The 14,609-nt window shown below is 35.3% G+C and overlaps 1 protein-coding gene across 1 annotated transcript; it reads left to right on the forward strand.

The window, feature by feature from the left end:
- The first annotated feature begins 3,987 nt into the window (after positions 1–3,987).
- Positions 3,988–8,325, forward strand: LOC113105555 (reticulocalbin-1-like). The gene is made up of 6 exons (XM_026266686.1): positions 3,988–4,437; positions 5,639–5,832; positions 5,925–6,103; positions 6,251–6,311; positions 6,480–6,679; positions 7,440–8,325. The coding sequence occupies exons 1-6, from the start codon at positions 4,217–4,219 to the stop codon at positions 7,545–7,547; spliced, it is 963 nt and encodes a 320-aa protein (XP_026122471.1). The 5' UTR covers positions 3,988–4,216; the 3' UTR covers positions 7,548–8,325.
- Positions 8,326–14,609: the final 6,284 nt, after the last annotated feature.

The raw sequence follows: 14,609 nt of genomic DNA on the forward strand, positions 1-14,609 counted from the left end.
GTGTTGGGTCTTGCGTCTCTCAACTTTCTCTTCACAATATCCCACAGATTCTCTATGGGGTTCAGGTCAGGAGAGTTGGCAGGCCAATTGAGCACAGTAATACCATGGTCAGTAAACCATTTACCAGTGGTTTTGGCACTGTGAGCAAGTGCCAGGTCGTGCTGAAAAACGAAATCTTCATCTCCATAAAGCTTTTCAGCAGATGGAAGCATGAAGTGCTCCAAAATCTCCTGATAACTAGCTGCATTGACCCTGCCCTTGATAAAACACAGTGGACCAACACCAGCAGCTGACATGGCACCCCAGACCATCACTGACTGTGGGTACTTGACACTGGACTTCAGGCATTTTGGCATTTCCTTCTCCTCGGTCTTCCTCCAGACTCTGGCACCTTGATTTCCGAATGACATCCAAAATTTGCTTTATGCTATATTATAATGCTATATGCCAAAATCATCACTATTAAAACAATAAAAGACCTGAAATATTTCAGTTGTTGTGCAATGAATCAAAAATATATGAAAGTTTAATTTTTATCAATACATTATGGAAAATAATGAACTTTTATCATAATATAACAATTTTTTGAGAAGGACCTGTACTCACTTGAGTTGTTCCAAAAACTGTTTCTTGAGCTGGATCCTCCAAAACTCTCTGTTAATGTTCAGAGGTTAAAAAATTATCTTCTTGCACAGTAGTGGTTCATGATAATCCCACAGAATGGGTATTCCTGATGGAAGTGTTTTTGTTATCGGATTAATTCTGTTGAAGGGATAGTTCACTCAAAAAGATGATGTTGTCATAATTTACTCTCCCTCAATTTGTCCCAAACCTGTACGAGTTTCTTTCTTCTGTTGAACACAAAAGATATTTTAAGTGAAGTGACGTGACATTCAGCCAAGTATTAAAGAGTGTTGGTTAACGCATTTAAAGGTTGCCATTGACTTTGCATAGTAGCCTTTTTTTTTTTTTTTTTCTACCATGGAAGTCAATGGCAACTTTCAACTGTCTGTTAACCAACATTCATTAAAATATCTTTTGTGTTCAACAGAAGAAAGAAACTCTACAGGTTTGGGACAACTTGAGGGCGAGTACATTATGACAACATCATCTTTTTGGGTGAACTATCCCTTTAATATTGATGTAAGTGTTGCTTTTTTTTTTATGGTTTAATGAGTGGTAATGAGTGTGACTGCAAATGGCTGGTATGCACCAGGAACAAAGTAAGATGTAATTTCTCTTACGGCTATCATATTTTACATGTAATCTACTTGAATACTAAGATGGATGAAATGTTTCATAAGGTTTAATCATTTCCCTTATGGCTGCTTTACAGTTTTTAATTTTTGCAATCTACTGGAATATTAAAATGGATAAAATGTTTCAAAGGTTGATTTTAGACTTTGTCTGATGTTTAATTGATAAATAAATGTTTAATAAAAAATGTGTTTCTTTCTTTATTTGGTTTTATTATATTAATTGTAAATGGTAAATGGTGTAAAAAAAAGTGAATGCAACATTTTGATCATTTATAGTCCAATATTAAGTTAAATTCACTTTTACATGTAGTAAACATAGCACATTTGTTTGGTTAAATTTCATCCAATATTTCAATTATATCTACTCAATATTTTTTGTTTATTTTACATAGAATTACAGTTGTGGTGTTTTATAATTTTGATTATATCTAATTAATTTTATTTCTCATATAAAGTTATTCAGTTATTCAGATTTACTTAATTTTTTTACTTACAATTACTCAATTTAAACAGTACATTTCATTGATTTCACAGCTTTAAAATTTACTCAATTTTTTTGAGTGTAAAAATGTTTCACCAAAAAAATTGAGTAAATAATAGTTAAACTTTTTACAGTGTACATTAGAGTTGAAAAAAAGGCTATATATATATATATATATATATATATATATATATATATATATATATATGTTTTCAGTTTTTTTACAGTATGCTGTATATAAGTTGTGATTTCTTCTCTGTGTACTTTCTTAATTCATTGTTGGACTGGCCTTGCTGTTAATCAGCAGTGTTACAATCATGGTCAGTTGTCTAATTTCTCTAATGAATTGTCAGTTCAATGGCGTATATTGTTGAATATAAGACACAGAGTTATGAAAACTGTTCTAACTAATAGAAAATTAGTGCTGGGAGCCAAACTAATGAATTAAATACACTTCCTCTGTCAGATTTGATGAGATGATGAATAAAGCCTTGGGTTTAGAAACTGAAAATAACCACAAGAGGTGCAGTTTCAGCATTAACATCTAACAAAATAACAATAAGCTTATAAAGGAATAATTTCAATCCACCACAACACAATGCTTTTCTGACCTCTAATGGAAATTCCTTCTTTTTCTTAAATTAATGCATGTATAGGTTTGAAAAGTTATCTGAAGAGTGAACTAATGTTTCTTCTGGCCTTGCTCATCCGAATAACCTCCGTGTTCTCACCATCAATGTATTTCTGTTTGATTAATGGCATAAAACTGGTAATGTAAAGCTAGATTAAAATCTATAAGATAGATTGTGCATGAAAAATTGTTAAAATCTTTCCCAATGTTCATGCTCAAAGGATCATTTATCATTATAACATGGTGCCATGACACTATTTTCCTCACTGATGCCTTCCATTAGCAAAAGGCTTTTTAAGCACAGTGAGTGAACACAGTTCATGTACATGACAGGTCTGCAGATCAATGGTTAAGAAACAGAAAGTAATTTTCCTTGCTCTTTATGTTAAAGGTATAGTTCAGCCAAGAATGAAAATTCGGAAATCTTATCTTCTAAGATATTTATTATACAAATATGCATGAATTCGCTACAGGAGGCTTTATTCACCCCCCGGAGCTTTATTTAACGTCTTCTTAAAAGGCCTGGAAGAGCAAGGATAATTTTTTATATTACTTTGATTGGATTATTCTGAAAGAGGAAAGTCACATACATATGATGTTTCGAGGGTGAGTAGAAGATGGACGAATTTTCATTCTCAGGTGAATTAACCCTTTAAGCATGGCAACGCCAAAATCAGTGGAATCCGTTTGCAGGGGGTACCCTCGATCATCAAAAAAGTTTCTTTATTATATATAGATTTACATTTACATTGTTAAAAGTGTGTTTATATATATGCTTGCTTTCTGCCAGCTCCCACTATAAAAATAAATGAGCTAATTGAATTAAATGCAAACATCTATGATTCTTGTCAAAATGTTCATATGAATTTATTCACAAATGAATAAATATGTCCATATGTTGTAAATTTGCATCAGCTCAGTAATGTACTGATGGAATAACTTGCTGCCAGTGTCATCTCCAATTCCTCTCAACAAACAGGCCAACAAAAATTTTGTCATTAATTATTTGCGTAATATGCTAACACATGCCATCTTTTCCCAGCACAAACTGAGAACCACAGCTCTGTGATGAAACTAGCCTAAGGCCAGTGGCCTTTTATTCGAGTAATGAATTGTTAATGTATTTAAATTATATTTGCTCTGTCAATTTAAATCAGGTCAATTGGGTGATATTAAATAAACATAGTCATATCTAACACAGTCTTCCAAGTAGTTTACTTCTGAACGATGACTAACTTCATAGAATAGACGGTTATTTGAAATTATGTTTTAGGAAAGAAATTTTTACAGCTACGCTGTGTGTGTAATAACATCTGTTTAATGCAAATATTTGTTTAAATATGTTCAGTTTCAAGCTGGAATTTAACTCATCACCAATAATAATGCTACACAATTTTTTCAGCCATGGTCAAAATTGTAATACTGTCATTTTAAGCTCTCCTACTATTGTATTCCTAAAATAAGAAGCAGACCCATCTGCGTGTCATCTTGCAACGTGGCGTCCACGCCCATCTCGAGTTAAAGACAACCGTTTGACCAATAGCAGAGCTTCTATCATTCCGCCTACTTACTAGCCGAGTTACTATTGGCTGTCGGTTGACACGCACCCATTCTGTGTTTGGTTGTAGCCTCTAGTGATCAGCCGGGTATGTTTGAATCGAAAATGAAAAGAACTGACTTGTGCTCTGAAGACTGGCTTGTTTCCTTCTGAGTTGATAACAATTGAATTGCGTCTCCGTGGCAACCGCAGATTCTGCGATTTAGACGGTGGTCGATCACGTATTTTACTTCGAGCTTATAACTTTATAACTCTCTTCTCTTTGCGTTGGACTGCGTCCTCTAGAGATGGACGTCTCGACGTATTTATGGTTTTTGTCGGTTTGTACGTGTCTGGCGCACGGGAAACCCACTCTCAGGAAAGAAAGAGTTCACCACGAGCCTGAACTGAGCAGACAACCGCACGAAGATAACCAGAGTTATCAGTACGACCACGAGGCCTTTCTGGGCAAAGAGGAGGCCACCACATTTGACCAGCTCACCCCAGAGGAAAGCAAAGCGAGATTAGGGTAAGACTGGGGGGTTTTGTTCAGAAGAGCTAACGTTACTTTAGCATTAAAGTATATCTTCATATGTGCCTCAGGGAGGGACAGATAAGACTGTTAAAGATGACAAAAAGATGAGAACAGATTAAGAATCTAGTTTAAAACGTGTAAAGTTGTTAGAAATTGAAGAATTTATATCATTTTCCACAGGGGTAATTTACTTTATTTGTTTGTTTTACGTGTTTCCTGTCACGTGACAACAAAATCCTTTCTGCACGGTGGTCGCCACACTGTCATGTTAAATATAGAAATGTGTCGAATACCAGGGTTTATCTTGTTCCTTGCCAATGCAAAAAGTTTTCTTATTTCTGGGTCATATCTCAACCAAAAATAAGCGTAAAGAAATAAGGAATTCTATTTTTCTTAAAGAAAAACATAGTCTTATGACATGAAATGCAAATATAGATAATTAAAATGTTTTTTTTTATTAAATAAAAATTATAAAATATTTAATTACTTTTGTTATTTAATGTTATATATAACGTGTTTTTATTTGAGATTACCAAGGCAGTATTGCAGTAAGTTAATGAGAGACATCACTTAGTAATAAATACCAATGATGCAAATTATTAAATAATAATAATAAAAACATCCATAGCAAATATCGGTTTAAATATGTCCACCTTTATCCTGGAAATTAACTAGTCACTATTAATAACAACAATACAAACATTTTAGCATCCATAAAAATACATATTTTTATTAAAATGGGATATATATATATGTGTATATATATGTGTGTATATATTTATATATATATGTGTGTGTGTGTGTGTGTGTGTGTATATGTGTATATATATATATATATATATATATATATATATGTGTGTGTGTGTGTGTGTGTGTGTGTGTGTGTGTGTGTGTGTGTAAATATATATACACACACACACACACACACACATATATATATATATATATATATATATATATATATATATATATATATATATATATATATATAAACACACACACACACACACACACACACATCAGTTTTGGGATTTATCTATTTCCATAGCAATTTAAATGATCCATCATGCTTGAAGTGAAAAGCCAGAAATGTTACTCTGGTGTCCATTCTGATATTTATTCTCTGTAAGTTTCCATTTTAAGTGTCTCTTTTTTTCTTTTTCTTTTTTTTTCTACGTACTTATAAATTCCCTAGGGACATAGTTGATCGTATTGACAGCAATGTTGATGGATATATCACCACTGATGAACTCAAGGCCTGGATCAAGAGAGTACAGAAGCGTTACGTCTATGAGAACGTCGCAAAGGTCTGGTCTGACTACGACCTAAACAAAGACAACAAGATCTCATGGGATGAATACAAGCAAGCAACGTACGGTTACTACCTTGGTGAGTCGTTCTGATTCTAAAACAAAGTTTTAATATTGATTAAATGTCTAAAAAGCAACCTTCGTGAGATTCAACTTCTTCTCTTCTCCCAGCCAATCCCGAAGAGTTTGAAGATTCAACAGACCAGTTCAGCTTCAAGAAGATGCTTCCGCGAGATGAACGCAGGTTTAAAGCTGCTGATCTCAATGGTGATTTAGCCGCAGAGCGAGAGGAGTTCACTGCTTTCCTCCATCCAGAAGAGTTTGAGCACATGCAGGAAATTGTGGTTCTTGTGAGTGTCGCTTGGTTTAAAGGGTTTGGAATTTAGACCATGGTACTTCCTGTCAGTTTAATTATGCAGACTATTGAAAATGAACATCATGCTATTATTTCATAAAGTAACTGATTCATCCCATTCCCATTATTGTACTTCTATTAGGAAACTCTGGAGGACATTGACAAGAATGGAGATGGTCATGTAGATGAGGACGAATACATTGGTAAGTTCATCAGTATTTTTGTCTAAAATCTTATTAACTCTTATGATAACTTTTTGAGTTTTAGACACTTAAACTCTTGACAAAGTTGATGTTTTTGGGTTGAACTATCCTTTTTTAATGTTCTGTATCCTAAGGAAGATATTTTCAGTCTTTTCTGTTGTTTTCCAGCGGATATGTTTGCTCATGAAGATGGCGGCCCAGAGCCCGACTGGGTTAGAACAGAGAGAGACCAGTTTTCAGATTTCCGAGATCTGAATAAAGACGGGAAGATGGATTTAGAAGAGATTCGTCACTGGATCCTGCCGCAGGACTATGACCACGCGCAGGCAGAGGCCCGGCATCTGGTGTACGAGTCAGACACAGACAAGGTGAGAACCTACTGAGATGCATACTAAAGATTAATCAGGAGACAAATCCCTGAAGTATAACGTTATTTAAATGTATTATAATGATAAAATAAATGAATAATTATTTTTTTGACACTTTAACTATTAAAACGTTTTTTTCAGTCCTTTTTGAAGCTTTTTTTTCAGGATTTTTCATTGATTTTTGAGCATTGATAAATGTCTTTTGAGCAGCAAATCATCATATTAGAATGATTTCTGAAGGATCATGTGACACTGAAGACTGGAGGAATAATGCTGAAAATTCAGCTTTTAATCACAGGAATAAATTACTTTTTCAAATATACTAAAAAAAATTGTTTCTTTTAAATTGTTATAATATTTCACAATATAAATCTTTTAACTGTTTTCATAAAGTAAATCCAGCCTTGGTGAGCATAAAATACATCTTTCTAAACATAAAAAAATGGACCCCAAACTTTTGAATGGTATTCTATTTATATATATATTTTTAAAAAAAATCAGTTACTTGATCAGTTATTTAAGGACAATTAGAGTAATTCCTGATAATTCATGCCCCAAGACAGATTAGATATTATTTTTAGCTATTAAACATTGTGTACATTGTGCATACAGCTGCAATGTTTATATATATATTTATTTATAAATAGTCTACTAGATTTCCAACTGTTTAAAGATACCTTTACCAGAGCATCTTACAAGTGAGGAATATAACCATTCAAACAGGAAACTGCATTTGACCTATGGAATGTTACATTTTTAGGACCAGATGCTGACCAAAGAAGAGATTCTTGAGAACTGGAACATGTTTGTGGGCAGCCAGGCCACCAACTATGGCGAAGACCTTACCAGGAACCATGATGAGTTTTGAGCCCAAGTGAAGGTGAGGATCTCTACCTGAGAACACAGGTATCCTGGTCTCTGTTTCATCAGAAGCCATGCCAGTGACTGACGAACTGACTGACGTATTGCAGCTCTACCTCACAGACTGGACATCGAGGAATCACTGACTGATGGCTGTAGTCCTAATACACACTTAAAAAAAGGATTTTCTCCTTCACTCAATGTGCTTTTTGTGGGTGGTCAAGGAACTCCTCCGTCCGTGTTGAATGAGCTGCTAAAGATTTCTTCAGCTGAGCCTTTTAACTCAAACTTTTTTTTTCATTTTGTTTTTTTAAAGCAATCATACGATGATGCCTGTACTTATACAAGCTGTGCCGATTTTTGTCTGGTGTCGATTTATTGAAACAAGCATTTTATTTATTTAGAATTTGAATTGAATTTGATGCTTTGATCGGTAATACAACACTTTTACTACAGAAAGCACTACAAGTCAGTGTTGAAATACAGTTATACATACAGTACTCTAGACATGTAATAATGTTGTAGATTGTAGATTATCTCAGAGTTCCCATTGCTGGCCATTAATGAGTCCTTTATGTTTTGACGAACTCTACATGTTCTGAACACTGCTGCCTCTGATGCATTATTTTTGTCCCTTTTCTTTTTCATTTGCACATTTGGTCTGTTCTGCTCATGTCTGGTAAAATCCAGCTCTATTCAGACAGTAATTATAACTCAAGAGTTCTGTTGTTTGATGAATCTAGAAGTCATATTTTACCATATGGATTATATTTGATGTGAATGAAGTGTGTTTATGTATTAAGAAATTAATACTTTTATTCAGCAATGATGCATTCAATTGTTCCAAGTCGCAGTAAAGATGATAGATTAAAATATAAATCACTTTTAAAAGTGTAATAAGATTACAGATTTATTTTAACTGTATTTTTGATCAAATAAATGACTTAAAAAAAAAAAAATAATAATTATATATATATATATATTGAATTGAGATTCATACATCATCTGAAAGCTGAATAAATAAGTTTTCCATTAATGTATGGTTTATTAGGATCAGACAATATTAGGATTATGGCCGAGATGCAACTATTTGAAAATCTGCAATCTGAGGGTGCAAAAAAAAAACCCGAAATATTGTGAAAATAACCTTTGAAGTTGTCCAAGTGAAGTTCTTAGCAATGCGTATTACTTATCAAAAATTAAGTTTCACAGTAGGACATTTACAAAATATCTTTAAAATATGTTTTTTTTGGTTATTGTTAAAATGTATATGTATAATGTGCTACCCCAAACATTTGAGTAAGTTTTGAGTGGGTTATGGTTCGTGTTAGTTAATGGTTTATACACCTGTTGCCATTTTAATGACTCGTAACAATTTTGAATTTCTTCTCGTAATTCATGAGTGATTAATGTTGTGGTTCATTTCCAAGCAGTAAATCTCTAACATTTCTCAATTACAAATCTCCATTACATCCTGAATCAGCAAATGCTTAGTGCTGCACAGAGTCAGGTCAGTAGTATGGCTTTGACATATAGCAGTCGTCAATAAATGTGACCCTGGACCAATTTTTTTTCTGTTTTTTTTAATTGAGAATCTGAGGTTGCAATACAATCCAAATACTGAGAAAATTGCCCTTAAATTTGTCCAACTAAATTCTTAGCAATGCATATTACTAAACAAAAATTAAGTTTTGATATATTTACAGTAGGAAATTTACAAAATATATTAATGGAACATGATCTTTATTTAATATCCTAATGATCTGTGGCATAAAAGAAAAATCGATAGTTTTGAGCCATACATGTTTTTCTTTTGGCTATTGCTGAAAATATACCCCAGTGACTTGAGACTGGTTTTGTGCTCCAGGGTCACAAATATTTTCACAAAATGTTATTTGTATCAAATCCTCAAACTGAACATCCTGGAGTTTGGGTCGTTTTGCCTGGAGTTCTTTTTGAGTGTATTTCTCATGAATCTGAAGAGATCCGCTGGTACTGTAGGTCAGTGATGGTTCAGACCAGTCTCTCAAGCTGCTTAGATGATGGTCAAACATATTTTCCTGTTATTTCACAGAATTCTACCAGACATTCAACAATTTACATTAATGACTACAAAATTAGTCTCAGTCTTCATTTTTATGCAGTATAATATTTCTGTCACCGAGATTTTGTTTTGTTTTAGCCACAGAGGCTTGCCTGAATATGTTTGGATTGTGAAAATGCTTTATTAATTTAAGAAATGAAATGATGCCTGCTGGAGAAATGGTAAAAGAGGCAAAACATGCTCAACTGTCTGCCAACAAAGCACAACGCTTTTCATTTGAGCTAACATTTTAGTTTTCTCAGTCATACTTTGTAAAAAGTAATATTTTCCATAAAACTTTTAAAATTGTTTTTCAAGCCTTCCCTTATTCTTCCCTTCCCTCTTCCCTTGTTGTTTACTTTTGATATACCCAAAACAAAAACAAAAATCCTAAATTGCTGTATAATGTTGCTTTCTTTGGTGCATTATTTCCTGCAAATGAGTGAAGTGAATTCAACCTTATATCTAACACTCAAGGCGAAACTGCAGCTCCATGTGTGTACGTCCAGTGACGTGACTCTGGATGTGGACTCTTGTTGGAGATAATGTAATATCAGATGTCCAAGTGCACGTTGCAGAACAACCGTATGCAGTAAGATGCCCTGCGGAAGGCAATCACATAATTTGGTCAAGAAAAAACATTTGTCAAAGCTAGTAAGCCAGTTAATGTAAGGATTTCCGGGCCTCCTGACCCACTGCCTGAAGGTCAATAGATACAGTTTACAACTGCAATTTCTTCCCCCTTTCCTGCGTATTTTATGTGTCCCGGTTTCTGAGCCCTGAGCTGAAATTCATGTGTTTTTCTCCTCTTCAGAGTTTACATAAATGTGTACTTAGCCTAAAGATAGTTAGTATTCAAAAGACTTTTGTCTTAAAGAGTTTCTTGCTTTATATAGATACAAGAAAGTGTATGTTTCCATAGGCTACTGTTTTTGTGTCGGTGAATAAAGTCTTTCCTCCCTTTAGTGGTTAATAATTAAGAAGCTATTTAGTTGTGCAATTTCTCAGCATAAATCCTGATCTTTTAGGAAGAAAATGGGAAAGTATGCTATCATAAAGCCCTCATGATGTAAATATTTAAATCGAACCGTTACTCAGTGCTTAAAAATAGAAAATGTAAAAAATCAAAAGCTATAAAACCACTCATGTTAATCTAAAAATGCATATTTTTTCCCATTTATAAATCAGTTTTTAAGTTCCATTCTCTGTTCTGTATGCATTTTGCTGCAAATTCTCTGAACTCTATTTAAATGAATATTGAATTAAAGGTGTCTGCATTTCCTCCATCGGTCCTCCAGTAGATGTGACTGTACAACGAACATCTGTGCCTGTGTTTATAATGAGGTTAAGTGTATGGGCTCGTCCCAGGAGATAACCCAGATTCCTTTAGGACTCTACAACACATCCGTTCAGCCTTGGGGATTCTTATTTCTCTTGTGTCTTCCTCTTTCCTTTCCCTCGGAGACCTAAAGAGGCCAGTTCTTCCCTGAAGACCTTTTGATCAAATCTCTCACGTTAACAAATGTTTAGTTTTGTTTCGTTGGGCCTGAAAGTGAATGAAAATGACGAGGACAACAAAGTGGTGAGTCTTTCTGCGTCTTATTTGACGTATTTCTTTGACTATTTTCCCATCTCCACTGCTTTATATGGATCGCATCCATATATTTCTATCATGAATGCATCTGTCTTTAAATATATGTGTCTGGGGAATACTCTGGCTGCTCTTTTCCTCTCAAGGTGTTTTACCCTCATCTCCTCTCTCTGGCTTCTCCTTTGTCTCTTGTCCCAGAGTGACTGCTTAGATGGGCCCCATCTGAGTCTCTCAGCTCCAGCTGCCAGGGGCCCCGGTGTCCCTGTGCCCCCCAGGCATTAAAGCGTACAGCAGGGGAGATGTCTGCATTCCCGCAGCCTCTCAGGACACCGGAGGGCACAGTCACATGGCAGACGCACACACACAAAAAAAAAACTCTCTCTAAGGCGTAATATGTGTATTGAGGTATTTCCCTTTCTCTTTAACTATACAAGATGACCTTAATCTAAACCAATTAGGTCTAAAATACCTGGAGAAAGTTATCTGTTTTCTATTGGTGGTGAATATCCTTTTAACTATTGTCAAGCAGTACAGTTGTTTTCGACATTATTAATAATCAGTAATATTTCATGAACAGCAAATCAGCATATTAAAGTGATTTCTGAAGGATCATGTGACACTGAAGACTGGAGGAATGATGCTGGAAATTCAGCTTTGCATTACAGGAATATATTACATTTTAAAATATATTAAAACAGAAAACACTCATTTTAAATCGGAATAATATTTCACAACATTCTTCAACATCATTCTTTAAACATTAAACCCAAACATTTTCTATATGACTGTGTTTACATCCATACATTTGTGTTCAAATGAGTGCAATACAGTCTCATCTAACCATGACTTCGTGCCGAACCGTAGGGACAGTTTCTGCAGAAATGAGGGCACATTGAGCTAATGAAGGGGTGTGAAGGGAACAAACTGTCCCTACGCTTCAGTGGCATTAAAGCCACCGTTAAGACCTCCAACCTCTAATGATCTGTGTGCATCTCTAACAAACAGAGCTCCAGCAGATTTCAGTGTCATGGTTTTGACTCCCTCATCATACGTGACAGTTCAGACAGTTCGTTAGCAGTTCTTGTGAACTCCTACAATCGTAATGATGGAGTAAACTGATGAGCTGCCTTCAGTAAAGGAATGGAATCTGAAAAATGAGGATTTGAGGATGATATAAATAAATTTCCTTTTTTGATTTCTGCATCTCTTGTTTCAGGTGTTTGTGTGTTTTACAGCTTTCTGTCACAGAGGAGTCAAAGTCTACAGTTGGTATGAATAAATATAAATAGATGAATTATGTGCTGTCACATAGTGAAATTTCACAGGCACAAAAGATCCATTGTCTTTTATGAATCCATCAGTTGCAACATAAAAAAGTGGCTTTTTTTTCTATTATAAACTGTATTTTTTTGCTTCACTTTAAATGCAATTCTAAAGTTAATGAAGGAAGTGTTGCATTAATGTTTGAATGTTTACTGAGTCTGATTTACATGTTTGCTGTGGATTGTTTTCAGGTCTTCCACATTATTTGTACTTGGTACAGAAGTGTCCATTAAAAGCTGTGCATGATTGTTAATGCATGTTTATCTGTTCAGAAACTGAACTGGCTAGCTGGCCTTTGCACAACAGTCACTGTCCAGACCTGACACCCCCCTCCACCACATCAGTCAAAGTTGTTTTACCACTTATTCAATAAAACTGAATAGTAATCAGTTTTGGTTAGCGATCTTGAATTTGAATCCTCAGCTATCTTCACAGTATATCCACTTGGAAGTTGTTTAGAATCTTCCGTTTTGTCCAAAAGACTAGCCCTAAGTCTGAGCAATAAACAGCGAACACTGATTTAGATTTGGGAGCAAACAAGAAGGACACAGCGCTGTCCTTCAGGAGCGGTTTCTGATCTCACCCACCTACGCTCAGACCAAAGGCTGGCGCTTTAGAATTAAAGTGCACGGGATTATCTGTGTCTGAGACCCAGAACACATCACGGGAATGCCCTGTCAAACATTAAACGCAGAAATGCAAGAACACTCCACTTCAAATGATTGCTCACTGGCCTGGAACTAAAGGGGTTAAGTCTAATCCTCTCAGAGTTTAACTGCTATCAATGTCCTGCAAGGAAATGTAAGTGGAATGAAGTCAGGAGGTTTTGAACAGGAGGAGGTTGACTTAATGTTCAGGTTAGATGACATGCGTGTGTCTTCATCATTTGGTAAAGCAGTGATTGAAGTGTGTGTGTTTATTGCCAACAATGTAACCTGTAAAGTGACCAAGCATAGTTTACTTGTTTATTTATTTATTGGCTGGTTGTATGTGCGTAAATATGAAATAGATACCATAATAAAAGGCAGGTGTGCAAAATAAAACATGATCTGTTTAGCGAAGAAGCGACCTGACATAAGAGAAGTATGGACGACCTGTTTCCTCTTCAGGATTAAAAATGATAATATAAAAAAAGAATATTGTGCCTTTTTTTAATCTCGATATTTTGAAAAATGTTAGAATTGATCTTTGGGAGATAAAAAGAAAAAAAGACTTCTCATCATGGCATTCTGTCAAGTAAATGTAGCTTGATTTCAGCTTGTTCTTATACGTTTCAGTACATGTGTTTATATCCTACTTTTATTTCCAGAGCTTGGTTACTGCTCTGCTTCATCAGTTGGTACAGTTTTCAGGTAGAGTTCTATAGAATTACAGATTGTCAAATTCCATTTGATTTGGATCACTGTGTTGAGTCTGCCCTGAAAGATCCGTCAGCCTCTGGCGTTATACCTTTATTCCCACAATGCCCAGGCCTTGTCCATTTCACTCTCTCTCTCTTTCTTCTGTGTGTCTGGCCTAGATTCCTTTAGCTTGGAGAAAGGCAGAGGAGAGGGGAATGCTGTAGGTGTTTGGACCCCTCCTTTCCCCCATCATCCTCTCCTCTCCCCCCTTCACTTCCTCCTCGGGGAATGAAGCCCCATCTGCTACCCAGTGTGTCTTGTGAGGAAACGGGAGAAAGAAGGCTGTTTCTGGGCTCTTCAGGGGCCGCTCTGGAGCTCCCTTCATACACAGACAGCAGATGCAATCTTTCCCTAGTTCGTGTTTTACTTTCAGTGCCACAGCTTGACCGACTTCAGAGACAAAGAGCAAGAAAACGCCACCTCAGATATTTTCAATCCACAACGTCAATTACTGTTGTTGTTCACATCAGGTTGACTCTCTTACATCTATACATGGAAGTTAAACTTAACCCTATAAAGTCTCATAATGAGACTTTACAAGGTTAAGTCTAAACCTGCATTTGTTATGCAAATTTCTTAGGCATCTAAATTATCAACATGATGAAAATTTCTACATGCCATACATATGATACACAATCTACTACTGCCGTCTGATTGATAGTCATACTGTTT

The sequence above is a fragment of the Carassius auratus genome, chromosome 7 (genome assembly GCF_003368295.1).
Source record: "Carassius auratus strain Wakin chromosome 7, ASM336829v1, whole genome shotgun sequence".
NCBI lineage: Eukaryota > Metazoa > Chordata > Actinopteri > Cypriniformes > Cyprinidae > Carassius > Carassius auratus.